At 45.4% G+C, this 15,969-nt stretch overlaps 1 protein-coding gene across 1 annotated transcript in view; it reads left to right on the plus strand.

The window, feature by feature from the left end:
* clmpb (CXADR like membrane protein b) overlaps positions 1-15,969 on the plus strand; it is a 62,588-nt gene that overhangs the window by 34,743 nt on the left and 11,876 nt on the right. The window contains exon 2 of the mRNA XM_071917868.2: positions 15,018-15,175. Coding sequence (XP_071773969.1) covers positions 15,018-15,175 — 158 coding nt within the window. The remainder of the gene's footprint in view (positions 1-15,017; positions 15,176-15,969) is intronic.

Genomic DNA, 15,969 nt, shown 5'->3' on the forward strand with positions numbered 1-15,969 from the left:
CCTCCAAGGCTGCTCAGATTGGCTAGTGGGATCTGCACTCTGTCATTTCATGCAATCATGCTTGAAGGCGCCATGCTAATCTTGCACAGTATTTCATTTATAATTTATTATTTTTTTATTCATTGGATTGCAGTCAGGAGGCATCAAAGGAATATAGAATAGAGTTTGTTTTAATAAATGATCATTGGATGCCAAATATGCAATTTGGAGGACACCTTTATCCAGTAGCAGTTATTATGGGTGGCCACAATGGGAGTGATACTCCTGACCCCAGCAGTGTTGGTGCCATGCTTTACCAATTGAGCTACATAGACCCAAATAAATCTCATAGCTTGTGAGTACTTGAGTGAAAAGGGACCTAATTTAGCTTTTTTTTTTTCTTCACTTTTCTTCTATTCGGGGCTGATTTGCTGGCCACACGTGCTCTTTGTTTTTTAAGACACATTTCTACAGTTGCTCCTTGGAGCAACGTAGTACAATGACAGTCTTCTGGCCATTGAGCAGCTCCACTGGAGTGGTTGAGGGTTGTACCTTTCTCAAGTGTCGTTACTGACGGAGGGGAGAACATTAGTCATACATTTTCCCCAGAGTTCTCTAGCCAAGCCAGGGATTTGAACTGGCAACCACCCAGCCACAAGCCTGTTTCTCTAAACTTGTGGTGACTGAAGCCTTCAGTTCCTGAGACCAAAAAGTCAGAGTGACATAAGACTGCAGCAAACTGTGTGTAAGTCATCTGACTATGGCCAGACAGACAGATGGGACCTGTAATTTCCACCTGGCTTTCTGAATCAGTCCTCACGATAATAATAGTTATTCCAATATACCCATGGAAAACTCAGGTTGTTGTTACACTATTGGCCTTATCCTGACACAGACAGACACTCACAGGATTGTGTGTGTGTGTGTGCACACGTGTACATTTGTGCATCTGCGCATTCGTGCAAGCATTTGTGTGTCTGTGTTTTTTGATGCACCATGGTACAACAAATAAATAGAAATCACATAAATCAATTTCTGTCTTTTCAACTCTGTCAGCATGCCAGAATATACAGCACGTGGACACATATACACACAAGCCCACACGCTCACATCGGCTGGAAAAAAACATGTTAACATTCAATTTTGGGCTAATAGGTTTCATTTTCAGGTCTGAAATCCAATTTGTCAGCACAAGAGCGAGCGAGGCAGACAGAGCGAGAGACAGAGTGAGACAGAGGCGTTTGAAATACAGCTGAGCTTCACTTTTTTATTTATTTGTTGTGTTGGTAAAAATGGAAGAGAGAGAGAGGGGGCGAGGAGGATGAAAGAATTGCTTCTCTGAGTGAGCAGAACGTTCTCGCTGGTGCGCCGCATAAACCTTTCACTGGTCGGAGGCTGTTTTTAACCTTTGTGCGGGATCCAAAACGCCACAGAGCCAAACGTCTTTCATTAATCTCAAGACAAAAGGTCCTTGCATCAGCACAACCCGCCGAGCGCCGGCAAAGTGAGGATCATATCCCGAACTTTTAGAGAGAAACACACCGCCGTGCCACTCCCACCTCTGCTACAGCACACTGCCTACACCGCTTTCCCTCCTGCACCTTGTTCTTTTTTTAATTAGGAAGGAAATACTGCCCAAGGGCTGATGCATAAGGGACAAAGCACTTAGCATGTCTGGCCCTAACTAAGATTCTACATTCTGGTGCCTAAAATAAATCCATTTATTGCTCCCTCCTGGGTATGCTTTCTCATGCCTAAAAGGAGCACGATGTTGATTATAGCTTTAGCTGCCACACTCTGTAGACTACCCAAGCTTAAGCTGTGTGGCCAAATTTAAATGAAAGGACTGTGAGAGATGAATTTGCATAATACACACACACAGAGAAAAAGAAAGCGCTTGAAGGTGGAGACGCGTGAGACGAAGCGACTGCAACTTCCTCCGAAGCAAAAATTAAAGTGCCCTCGCCTCCCCGAACCCCTCGTCCCCCCGACCCCCCCAGATGCTATCATCTGTTAAATTACTACCTCAACTCAATGACATATCCTCAGATACACCTCATACACATTCATTATAATGTTTAATTCACTTGAAAGTTGAGCACGGGGCATGTTTTTCTTTCTCTTCTGCTCCCTCGCTTTCTCCATCTCCCCGTGGCGATGTCACAGGGGATTAAGTCACGGAGGCCGAGGGGCTTGTTTATGATTCATCTGGAGGGATGCTGGAGCCGGTAGTCGTGCCTCCTGTACAAACAGGCCATCGCGTCTCAGAGTTTCTAACAGTCTTCGCTCATATCCAGGGATGTAGTGGAGGGTAAACCCATTTAAACTCTGTTTGCCCACATCTTTTGGCTGACATCAATCTTTGTGACGTAAATCAAAATGTAAGTAGAGCAATGTTATGTGAGGGTAGGGTTTTTTGAGGGGGGGGGGGGGGGGGAATGATGCTTTTCTGAAAATCTAATAGTGTTTTTGTTTAGATTGGTGGTTGTTTGCCTTATGATGATCACTGACAGGAGGTCAGTTTTTTTTGCAACCATTACATCACTGTTCATGTCTGCGTATAATGAGAAGAGCAGAAGAAATATGAACTTCCAAATGATCGAATATAGTAGTTCCCAACCTTATTTCCTCTGAGACTCACTCACAACTCACTCCTGATGAAATTCACCCCCCTCCGTTTTGGGCCATATTGTTTGTGCATCTTTAAAAGACACTTTTCTCCTAGTTCAGACAAGTCAGAATGAATGTAGAATATACTTTAGTTTCTTTATGAGGAATAATGTGTAAAAAAAAAAAAAGAATGGATTATTACCAGTTACTTATTTAGCCCTGAGTTTGTTATCTCTCTAACATAATTCCTTTAAATTCTAAGGCCTCATGCACCCCATGAGTTCTTTTAGAGGGAACCACTGCTGTAATGTGTATTCCTTACTAATAGCATTTACTGTAAGTCTGCTCAGTCCAGGCTCAGGGCAAGGCTTGTCAGATTTTTAACAACCTATTATTCTTCGCTGAGTTGATTAACAGCTGTAATAAGTGTACATGTGTATTGTGGCGAGGCTTGTGTTTAACAAGGCCTCTCACAGCAGGTAAACCACAACCAGCACTAAAGGATAGTCTGAAGCACATGTTCAACCACAAAACAAGCCTATCTCCTGCCAGGTTTTCCTATTGTTCTCCTATTATTAGTCTCTTTTGTAATGAAAAGTGGTTTGTTATTAGTGGCAGACTACAGTAGAATAGTGCTATTCACCATCACCGCACCGGTGTCAAGGGAACTAACATATTACCGCCGTTCAGTGGGACTTACTGTCTTCTTTTAATTGCTCTTTTAATTAACTTGTGTCTAGCCTTCGTCTCGTCAGAGGATGCCCGAGCATGCCATTTAGCACAAGGTAATGAGATTAACCTCTCGTTGACCAAGCAAATGTAGATTAAACATTATGGCCAAATGAAATGAGCTGGGCTTTATTTACTCATGTGTACAGGCGGGCGGCAGGCAGCCGAGCCACAACTCTCTCAGCAGTAACATAGCTGAAATGTCATGGGGATAGAGGGGAGTGTGTTTGGCATGGAGTCGCGAGTGTGGCCGACCAGCTGTATGGGAAGGAGAGAGAAGCAGCCGGGACTGGAAAATAGTACGAAATTCTCCCTCTCTGCCGCTCTCTCTCTCTCTCTCTCTCCCTCTCTCTCTCTCTCTCTCTCTCTCTCTCTCTCTCTCTCTCTCTCCCTCTCTCTCTCTCTCTCTCTCTCTCTCTCTCTCTCTCTCTCTCTCTCTCGGGAGAGGCCATTGCAGACAGTTGATGAAAACAGGCCGCTAATCAGTCAGTCACACTCACACATGTTAAGCTCCACACACACACACCTACAGTCCACAGACGCACTCCGTCGCTGTCTATCTCTCTCTCTCTCGCTGTCTCTCTGTACACATTCATTTCGAAAGAATGCAAATGACACCCTGCCCCTTCATCTACACACACACACACACACACACACACATACAACGACATGACCTCTCACATGGCCAGTGGTGGCTTGGAGCACACACACACTGGGTGTGAGCATGTGAACTGATCGAGGCAGTAAGAAGTAACACGTGGCAGCATGTTTGGCAGTTTATTTTATTTTTTTGCTTTTCCTCTTAGTCCCAGTGAATCCTTGACCAAAGTTTGCAGCATTGCTCAATATTTATTGTAATGTCTGAGGACAGGAACATGAACATTGTGCCACAGCGCTGGGGAAAACTGAGGAAAATTCTCACAGTGTTCAGGATTCATCCCAGCACACTACACCCTAAAAAATAGATGGTTCCTCCAAGGATCTTTATGGGCTATATGATACTTTATAGAACCCTCACTCTTCTCAGAAACACTTCATACATTATCTAAGGGTTCTTCATCCAATTAAGCATGGTTCTATAAAAGATCATTCTAAAAGGGTTCTTCAAAGCAAATGTAGAAATGAAAAGATGTTGTTGCTGAAAGGCATATCTATATTTCAATATGAAATAATATTGAAAAAAAATCAGATGTCGGTGTCAGGGCTCTTCATCGCATTCAGTCTCTAACTTCTGCATTATGCTAGTATTTCTCGCGTGCTCCATAATTCTTGCAGTTTGCCCTCATTTCCTTTGGCACGTCAGTTACCAGTTTCCACCCCAATGGCCTACTTTACCCCTCCTCAGCCGCTGTACCCCCCAAAAAAACACAATGGAAGGTGACAGATTTCTCCTTGCTTTTAGGCAGAATCTCATTTAATTAAAGTCACATTTAAACAGGAGGCCGTGATTCAGGGTCAGTGGAATTATTTGTCTGAAGAAAATTTGGAAATCTGGCTGTGCTCTCTCAAGGAAAGCTACTGGGACAGTGTGAGGCAATTGCAGAGACTTTAGTTGTGACCTTCGCCCTGTTTCCTCCTAGCCTGGGGTGTCACTGCGAGCAGACGCCCTCTTCCGAGCCGGAGCGCAAGGCCTTGGCCCAGCTAGCGCTGCACCTCGTTTTAATCAGACTTTGGGGAGTGAAATATGGGCCTGGCAAGCAAGCTGTACCAGAGCTCCATTCATCTGGTTTCAATCTCCTCTCCGCCCTCGGATGTGGCCGCGTGGGCATTCCTTATCTAGACGTTGGGGGGTGGGAGGAACTGGTGCTGAGCAGCTGAAAGGGCAGGCTTATTTGTTGGGAGGAGTGTGTCTGTATGTGTGTATCTGTGTATGTGTGTGTGTGTGTATGTGTGTGTGTGTGTGTGTTTGTATATGTCTGTGTAAGAGCCTGCAACATGCAAACTGGGACTTCTACTAATGGTGGTGGTTTGGAGCTGGAAAGGGCTAATGGTCTTGTATGGTACTACTCTCCTTAAATGGACATTTAGCTTGAAAGGATAGGCTTATATTCATAGACTATTGACTAGAGCCATAACTCATAGTCAAAGCTTGTATTGACTGACCCTTGGCATGTTAATGTGTCTGTTATATTTTACTGTATTTTTCAAATCAAATGCATTCTAATTACATATGGGTTGTACTACTTTTTGTTGAATCCCAACGGCACATAACTTGCTATGGGTCATTTGTATTCACAAGGCTTCCAGCAGAGTAAGCAAAGGGCTTTCAGGGTAATTCCTGTGTGTGTGTTTACACTGTACGTATGTGATTGTGCATGCATGAATATACTGTACGTGTGCTAAGTGTTTGCATGTATGTTTGCATGTTGCGTGTGTGTGTGTGTGTGTGTGTGTGTGTGTGTGTGTGTGCAGGTGAACAAGGTTAGTGTCCTGCATGAGTGCATATAGCCAGTCATTAGGACAGATGGTAGGTTGGTCCATTAGCTCTCCTAGATGAGCCTAAGTGAGACCTTGCCTGGAAGCCCTGGAGCCCCTGTTGACCCCTGTGGCCAGTGAGCGGCTAGTCAACACCTTTCAGCATGCAGCTGCCAAAACAGACGTGGCATCTGCTCACCTCTGGGGAAATGGCAGCCATCGACGTGCCCTTCCCAGTCACCGGCTGGGATGGATAGGTTACCACTTTGTCCTTTGCAGCGGCAGCAGCAACAACAGCAGCCGTAACAGCGCCGCCCTCTCATTTGCGTTTCAGGCGTCCCCTGCTTTGTTATTTTCCGCTTAGCCGATCAAGTAAAATGATACGTCAGATGCATACCGTAGGTCTGGCGACAGCACTAATATGTCACTGACGCAGCGCACTAGCGCTGGGCGGATGGAAAGAGGGAGTTAGCGTCCCGTCTGTTTTCAATTAGCGGGTGAAATGTACAACATGGGAGCTGCTCTGTTGTATTCAGATCCTATTCTTCTGTGGATCCAGCCAAGTGAGTTAGTGTCTCTGCTGAGAAACGCTTCGGTGTCTAACCCCAGGTGAACTTGGACTTAAGACAGTGACAAACAATGGCAGTGGCCTAAATAATGGAATTAAATCTGTGTGTGCAGAGGAGCGAGGAGGAAGAGGAGCGGGATCAGGGCAGCATCCAGAATCCTCACACACTCCCCACTCTGAGCTCCCAAAATGTACTGCTTACATGTCCAGATTGGGGCTATCTTACAGTGTTTCTAAAGCTGAGCTTTAGTGCTGCTCCAAATATAGCACTAGCTCTGGGCTTGTTTTCCTCCCATTCCCCTTGTTTGTCACGTGCCGCCCAACTTCACCATATAGCCCGCTGTGGCTTTTATTGTCTTCCCACAAGTTGTTAAACGCTTCTTTGAAACACCACTGGGGTATTGAATTACATTTAATAAAAGTCAGGGGTGTAGTACTTTACAGCGCATGAGGTAGATAGTATTTGAAGTTTTCATCGGTCACACACTATTGTGGAGCATCCATCACCAGAGAGAGCCTGGGCGACCGCGATACATTCCACTTCCTGTGGTCATACACCTAGTCAGCTCTATTTTCAACCTAATGGACATAAAAAATTGCAGATTGCAGCAAAATGGACTTGGCAGCACAAAAGCTTATTAAGTATTGATCCGCTGAGGTCAGTGCCCAAGTCCAGCCGCTCCAACAATGTGAGAGGAGTTCGTTCACACGCTCGCCAGCCACAAATTGAGATTAGGCGGCATAAATAACTCGGGAAATAGACGTGCATTTTGTGTCCTGGGGAACAGCGAGCCGTGCCCACGGTCGCCTGATGTGCCAGGGAAGGGAGGAGGGAGAAAGGTTGTTTATGTGTGCATTGTGGGCATTATGGTTGTTTATATCACAGCTGGCCCATCTGTCCAGGCTGCAGCGGAGCTTAGCTGATATGATATCATACCAATACCCAACAGGAGAGCTTTAAGTTGATCAGCAGCAGGCGAACCTGTCTTCTACAGTGTTTTAATGAATACAGCCGATCTTGGTTCTGACTGCGCCATCTGTCAGGCTGGCAGGGTCAAACAGAGCTTGAACTCAGCAGAGAACAACCTTCGCCTGTGTTGTCTATACTGTGGTTTCTGTAGCTACAGTAGAGGGCTCTGTGATGAATATTTTCCTTTCCTTTTCACAACCCCCTGCCAACGAAAATACCTGAACGCCGCTCTGACCAAAAAATAAGCTCAACCCTGGGACAATAGCATGTTGAAAACAGAGAAATAAAAAAAAATGTTATAGTGCAGGACTGAAAAGAAAGTTTTGTTTGTGAGAGAAAGCAAATTTGATTTCTGTCAAAGCAAATGTAATTTCTCTAACTGGATTTGGAGTTGTGTTCTTTTGATATCCCAAATTGCTGACTTACCACTTTCTGAACCACGCAATTGTTTTCTCTTCGGTCTTCTACACATTCGAGTGAAAATGAGTTTCAGCAAAAATGTTTCATTCTAAACTTATCTGTGGCTGTCTTGGTATGTCAGAGGATTCATCTCTCCTCTGTCCTTCATTAAAAAAACAAAACGTTTCTCAGTGGGGGACAGCAGGTTTGTGTGCATGTGCTGCGGGGGGGATGCGCCCTTTATACACACACACACACACACACATATGATTCCAGAAAGGTAAGCAAGACTCCTAAGTTTCTGCAAGACATTACCTCTGTCCTCTTTGGTGCACGCTTCCCCATATTCTTAGTCTCCGGAAAGCAGATTTGGGGACGCTCATGCAGAACAAAGTGAATGTGCACACACGCTGGTTTGTTTAGGCCTTGCCAGATGTTGGGAGGATCTGTTGCTGCAGCAAAATAGAGAGGTCACTGTCCAAGCCCCATTTAACTGAAGCGTGTTATCTGGTGCAAAACAGACCGTTTGACATTTGGACCTTGTTCAGTCTGAACACATTAAAGGGAGGGAAAAAAAACAGTCTTGAATAGTGTTTTTGAAGCTGAGTGTAACCCTTTAAACGGTTTAACACCATAACACCATACAAGCTTCTGGCGATTATTCCGCGAGTCAGGCTGAAGTCTCTAAGATGCATTGCTGTAATTAAAATTTTAAATGGGGACCATCCATTCCAAAATGATGAATTGGGTTTTAATTAAAAAAAAGAAAAAAAAAAAGAAAAAAAAGAAACTTCCAGCCAATGACAATCAGTGTTTCCTTTGTGTTGGAGACTGGAGTCCTAAGTCCTCTGCTTGTCACTCTTTCCACTTGGTCACGTGTCTCGCTGTGGTTTTTGCACAGCCACATCAAGGTGGAAGGAATTAAGAGTCTTACTGTTTACTGGAATGTGTGGAGTCTAAGTCCCTACACACTCTTTCGCTTGTTTTAAAAAACAATATGGAGTTATTGGAGTTTGTGTATAGAGCTTTTCATAAGCAAAATTTCCTAACAGTGAGGTTGACACAAGACAAGCAAAGCACGTAGATGACAAAATGCGGACATTTCAAGGCTCGGTGAAAAGTAGGAGGATCTGATGTGCGTGCAGGATGGTGGGGAGTGATAAAAAGCGTATGGGAGTGAAACACTTTATGGAACCGAGTGTAGCCCTGGACTCCCATATGAGACGGTCCTTGGGGTGTTTCAGGCTAAAACTAGAAGATTCATGGAGCAGCCGTAGCGTCTTGGACAGCTACACCCATGAGTGTGGATGACGCCACCAGATGCCGAGTTGAGAAGATGTGTACAGCAAGTAAGCAGGTTTTACTGACTCTCCGTCCCTTTGGGAAATGGTGTAATTAGCTTTTTTTCCCCCCATCTCCTCCCCCCTTCCTTATTTTGCTGAGGGAAAATGCGGAATACTTCGGGGGAATTAAAAGTGCTTGTCATGAAACTAATTTAGGATCTATTTTGGGGATCTGTCAGCGGGATGGCGTCCCTTTTCGCACAACATGACAGCAATGATGAGGCCTTGAAAGGGATGCTAATGAAGGCAATAAGAGCAACTCGAGGTGAACGTTTACAACAGGGCCTTACATTATTCAGACCTCAGTGGTATTTCATCTCCCTTTTCCTATTTCCCACAGGTCCTCCCTCTTTTCTCCCATTTCCCTTCCCCTTCAGGTTCAAGGGATTATCTTGGAAATTATTCCGTTCCTTCTTTTCCTACTTCACAGCGACCGGTTGCCACTCCAGCCAAGACTCTTAGGAATCTATCATCACAGATGAACATGGACAGGATGGCCCTCGTTTTTAAACGTTTTCCTCTCAAGCCTTGGTTGGCTCACTCCACCAGTGGCCCTGATACCTAACAGTCCTGTAAATGGTATAGCGAGAGAGAGAGAAAAAAAAGTTCCATGTCAGCAGAAGGGGGTGTTGGTCGCTGGGCGCGAGGCAAGGAGGATTATGGGATTTTATCCCTTCAAAGAGCCAGCCTCCAGTCAGGGAAAACACAGCCCCTTTGATTTTCACAGAAGCAATATATTCATGAGTTGGACCTTGAAACTACAAGGAGCGTAGTGTAGGGTACCATACACGTAACGTGTGTTTTAATAGGGCATGGTAGCTTGGAACATTTAAAAAGATTTACCCCTTAAGCAGCTGTAATTAAAAAGAGAACTCGGGCTGTATGAATAAAGGCGTCTCATAAAGACGGTGCATGGGGGTTGTTTTCGTGGGCTTTCAGTTTGCACTAACATCTGGAGGCGGGCGCTTGTCGGCTGAGACATCTGAGATGCAAGAGGTTTTTCAGCGTTTCCAGCTCTCAGTCTCCGTCTCCAAAGCCTCAAAGATAGCAGGAAAAGAAGAAAGGGCATAACTTAACCTCCCCCTGTGCTCATGTCTGACTGCTTCTGCTGCACTGGTGGAAGCGCTTATGGTATATATGTTTACCATTTGTATAGCCATTTCAGGAGGTCACAAGCCTGCTGTGCTGTGGGATGGGGCAGACACAGCCTCTTTTAAACAGCATGCTGAGCTCTGAATATTTCACCGTTCTCCCATCATCCCTGTGAATCCTCTCAACGTGTCCCCAACTCAGCTAAAAAAAAAACCTCGCTCTACGTCAGCAATGAGAATACGATGCATTTCACACATATTCGCCATGTTTGATTTTGTCAGCTATACACATGACGTCCTAGTATCTCAGAGAATATTTATACATATCACAGCTCAAGTAATTTTCTACCCTCTTTCCCCTACTCTGGTCTTTCGTCCTGTTTGGCAGATAAGCCTGTCAGTGGCACAAGATAAAAAAAAGTTCTCGTACAGATTGGCAGGGTAGAGAGATGAATGTTGCTGTTGCCTGTTATATCTTCCTTCATGCATCGCTATCCCAGACCCTCAAAATGTGACTGGAGAGCCCGTATGCCTCACGACTGCTATATTCCAATTCTCAGGTCCGTGCGCTGAGGCATTGATTTACTGTCAGCGAGAGATAGGCCCTCGTATTCCCATTATGCAGATAGGCGGCAATAGAAATGTCTTCCCGACGGAGCATGTGTTCACATAAAACATACATCACACACACCAACAGTCACATATGTGCAAAAAATGTAGAGGGAAACACATGTGTTCTCTGGATGTAGTAGCAGCGTGCCGTACACACAATAGGAAATTGTCAGCAGAAGTAAAACAAGCAATCATTTTTTTTCTCCTTTTCTCCAATTGCTAACCTATGACTAAAACCACCTTTATTATGGAACAATCTATTCTCCACACCAGTGACTTACAGTAAGTGCTCAAAATAAGGCATTGCGCCACCATCCCTCCACCCTTACCACAAGCCCCAGCCCTATTCCTCTGTCTCTCTGTCTCTCTTTCTCTCTCTCTCTGCCCCCTCTGATCTCCTCTGTGTTTGAGAACCAGAGGTCATAAGCTCCGGCTATGGAAAAGGCCTCGGCCTGGCCGGTGTGCTGACGGAGGGGATATGGGGCTTGACTTTGGGCAGTGTGAAAGATCCAGGGCTGCCTTGTTTGTCTGTCTGTCCGTCTCACTGGCCACACTATAATAAGATTGCAGGGTTCTGTAGGAAGGCGGATTTACTGGAGCACAACTCCCCCTAGGGCCTTTTCATAGAAATTGGTTCCTCCATATTTCACCCTAGCCTCTCACTCTGTCAAATCTTTCTCTTTCTCTCTCCCTCTCTCTCTCTCTCTCTCTCTCTCTCTCTCTCTCTATCTCACACCCTAAGCCTCTGGTGCCAGCTCCCACTCTCTTTTGTTAATTATGATATGCCTCTTTCCTTTCTTTTTGTGGGTAAAGACTGAACCTATCCAAAAATGGCAGTGTGCAGCTGATCTGAACAGAGCTGAGGGAGAAAGGGGGAGAGAGAGAGAGAGAGAGAGAGAGAGAGAGAGAGAGAGAGAGAGTGGTGGTGGTGTAAGGAGTTTTGTTGTGTTGTACCATATCACCCCCTTCCACTTGTATCTCTCTCTCAAGATGGACATGTTTATTTAGATGGCCTTTCCCAGGTCCTTATGGAATCTCATAAAGACACGTGAATGCATACATAGCATTGCGATCTAGAATGTTAGGAACTTGAAGCCACGTCTAGGTATGTCTCACAGTTTTTCCTGTTTGTTTGTTTCTAGGTCACCGAAACTGTATAAACATTGCACCTTTCTGCAAATCGAACGCCAAGGTCATAAACCTAAACTTGAGTGCTAAAACTATTTTTTTTTTTCCTACGGTGCTACGCTGCCACAGAGTGCAGAATTAAACCCTGCTATGCCTCACAGTGTTGTTGATGTTGACACAAATGATGGTGTCTTGCGGTCCAACCCGACCCAGCTGTGCACACGGTGAATGAGGCCAATCCAAATGCAAGCGCAAACTCACATCAAGGCAGGCTTATTTTGGGAGCACTGTGTCATCCATTCCAGAGCACAAAAGCCCCTCTGCAAGACCATAAATGAGTGGGGAGTGGGGAGCAGCGATTGTAAACCAACCAAAACCCACTCTGATTTGTCTGCCAGCTCTTTCTGGCAGAAACTAACACAATTTCTGACACAGATACAGGATATTTGCCGTCTTTTTTTTTGGGAGGCTTATGGCACTCAAAACTTCATTGTTGGACAGTGAAGCAAAGCAAATTTTTGAAACCAACAAATGCCACAATCAGAGAGTGACCCAGAATAATTGTTCGAAGGTCATTTTGAAGTCAGTTCATATAATAGGCTGATAACAGAAACGCAACAAACCTTTCCAAATGCCCCGCTTTCATCGTTCAACCCAGCCCTATCGCTCTCATGCAAACTCTTCCTCTTCCAGGCCGTAGAGCCGCCTGTTGGGGGAGCAGGCAGTGAAGGATGAGGGGGGAGGTGAGAGAAGAACCTGGGAGCTCTTATCAGGCCCGTTACACAGGCCCAGGTTTAGCCCTGGGGTGGTGATGAGTGTGGGAGCGCTGATTATAGCGGCTGGCCTGAAGAGCCGAGGGGGAAACAGCGGGCACACGTCTCCCAGTAGACCCCTTTACTACCGTTAACCATTTACTTGCATCACCAGGCCCAACCAACTCCCCACCACACACACACACACACAGTCTGACCCTTCTCGCACCTCTTGGATATTCTTCGTGCTGCAATGCTCTCTCTCTCTCTCTCTCTCTCTCTCTCTCTTTCTCTCTCTCTCTCTCTCTATCTCTCCCAGGCTCCCCTCCCCTGACATCCAAACTAATATCGGCGGGGAGCCCACAAGACGAATGACTCTGCAAATGCTGCATTAAAAAGTCATAAACGGGGATACCTTCAGGGTCCGGGAGCTCCTTGGTGAGGAGAGGTGGCCCTCTTTTTTCTGCTGACTAATGATTTGAGCCGAGCAGGTGGTCAAAGAGAGCAGGAGGACCTCTGCAATTTGTTCTATCACTCCTGGGCTGTCAAAGGGGCGCGCCGACACTCAGCCACCTTAATGTGCTCTCTCCAGTTGGCGGATGCCAATTGGATAGAGGGCATCCTGGGTCTAGTGGGACCTGTAACCTCGATTGACAGCGAGTAGCCCGGAGCTTAGGTTTATAGCGGAGGACTCACAGAGTTGTAATAGAGCTTAAACAAAACTTAAAGAACTGCTGAACTCCACCAGATGATGTCATCAGTGTGAGTCAAGCTCTTTTGGAAGAAGTGGTTACTGTGAGGCTACACTACGCCTCTGTGTACCGCGTCAGCACTGACTCATAGGTTTCACAGCACAGAGCTGACATTTTCATTGGCCCAAAAATCACTTACGGGACTGGGTGTTGGCTCCTGAGAGGGTGGACCACTGAACAAGTGGACAGGCGCCCAGTGCTGATGCATTCACTGGCCACATTTGGCCTCCTGTGGAACATTTGACAGCATGTGATTGTGTCTGCAGAGCACAAAGGCATTCTTTCAATGAGTAGCATTGAGTTGAATCACTCCACCACAGACATAACAAACTGCCTGTGAATATACATAGCACCTATTCAATAGCATGCCACATGGTAATGAGAGGGAGATGTCACAATATTTACACAACCTGGGCATTTCCGCATCATTCCAATCGAGCATCTGCCGGGCTGGATAACTTTATTTTAAGCTCTCAGGATCCCTGGGAGCGACTGGCTCGTTCAGCAATGATATTAAACGCAGGTAGTTAAGTTAAATTTTATAGTGCCAAAAATATCTGTCACGTTTGGGCGAGTAAGCCCAGTGAAGCTCGTGGGGCCTCTGCATTATTGTGCACTCTTGTTTCTACCAGGTGGAGGGAGTCGAATATCCACTCAGCAGCAACCCACCCCTCTAGACACACACATACACACACACACAAACACACACCACCCCCGTCCAGAGCTCCAGCTTCCAGCAAATCCCCCCGACGCCTCTGGCTAATTCCACTCAAGCCCGCCGGGCTGTCCAGCATCCTCCAATAAATTATCCTTGCTGCTCCCCCACTGAGACACAGGCTCTGACAGTCTGGCCACTGCCCAAAGTCACACACATATACACACGCAAGCACACACCCATATGTAATTATTGCTACTTTTTTTTTTTTTTTGCACACCAAGCTCTCAACAGAGTAGACTGGGGAATATTTTTGGTATTAGTATTATTAGGATTTTCTGATCCATTTTAAATAGTCTTGGAGATGTTGCCCCTCCCATCTCAAACTGGTTGGTATTGAGTCTGTTTATGCCACAAAGTTAGAGAACCTCAAGGTTCTTGGTTTGAATACCAAGACCTGTTGGGAATTGAATAACTCTATCCCCTCAATATTACTGCTGAAGTGCCCTTGTGCAAGATAGTGAGCCTTCAACTGCTGTAGTGGAGTTCCTCAGTGGCTAAAAGTACAAGACTATGGTTGTACTGCGCGTGTGTGAATGTATGTACCCTCCCTACCATGTCACTACTCCCCCAGGCTGCTCCTGTAAGTAAGAATGTGCTATTGGTTGACTTCCCCTTGTTAAAAAGGGTTAAGGAAAAGATCATCATAATGCGGCTCCCCCATCTCCTACGCCAGACTCGATCTTAACCTATTTCCTGCGAAAAGGATTCTCATTCTGTCTCCCTTCAGTGCACGGGTGTGACATATCTCAGCATCTGTCAGATAGTGATTGTGATTCTGGGTCATATCTCTCGCTGCGTCTTCCGACTCAATTTCCTGTATCGGCATGGTTTTGCTTCCTATCCTCAGCATCTGCCTCTTGTCTCAAGTTTGGATCTAGCTAGTGTCCCCATCTGACATCTCTCTCTCTCTCTCTCTCTCTCCCTCCCTCTCCCTCTCCTTCTCTCCCTCAGTGCTATTCAGCCTGCTGTCAGTAGGTGCCCAGACGGAGATGAAAAGGGTCGTGGGGGACAACGCCACCCTTCCGTGCCACCATCAGTTCTGGCAGTCCACCTCCCAGTCCCTCGACATCGAGTGGCTACTGCAGAAACCAAACTCCAAACAGAGAGTGGTGAGATGAGATAGTCCTTCTCTTTTTTTTCCCTCTCGTTTCATTTTTCTCATACTAATACCAACCTGTGAGCCAAGAGAGTCCCTTGAAAATGTCCATATCAACCTAAAATGACTCATAATGCCTTATTGTTATTTTGGCTTTTGGACCATACTGAAACCACTATAAAAACTCCACTGCTTCCCTAAAACTTGTCATTCATGCAAAGAAAAGCTTGATTTCTGTCCAGAAATATGAACACACAATTTTCATGGCTTTGAAATCCTGGGGTAACAGGCTTTCTGAACCCTTCTATGGAGTTGGGAGGTTAGGAAAGTCTGCGCTACATCAATCTCGCTCCCTCTCTCCCTATCTCCCTCTCTTTTTACTCAGTTTTTTTCTCCTTTTCTCCATTTGAGCCATGCTGATTGATTTTCAACAGGAGCCATAATAGCTGTACATTAACTGAATGCCCAAAGTTACTGTGGCACTTCAAGTTTTAGTGCCTTTCTCAGAGGAACAATCATGCCGCAGAATGTTCCCCAACTCATTTTGTAGTTGTAACCTTGGACCTTTTACTTTTTACTTTACAGTTGTCTCCAGCCATCTCCTGGTTGCTTTCTACTGCATAAAAAACATACTCCGGGAGTTTCTAATTATAAGGTTCTATCTGGGTAGATGCAGTTCTGAGATATTGAGCATCAAAGATTTGACATACCATCTGGCAAAACTGTTTTGTACTTTCTCTTTTTAAATATTTAAACTCCAAAAGTTTTCTTTTTTTAAAATAACACTGCACAAGCAAAAACTAACAT

The sequence above is a fragment of the Centroberyx gerrardi genome, chromosome 6, assembly GCF_048128805.1.
Source record: "Centroberyx gerrardi isolate f3 chromosome 6, fCenGer3.hap1.cur.20231027, whole genome shotgun sequence".
Lineage (NCBI taxonomy): Eukaryota > Metazoa > Chordata > Actinopteri > Beryciformes > Berycidae > Centroberyx > Centroberyx gerrardi.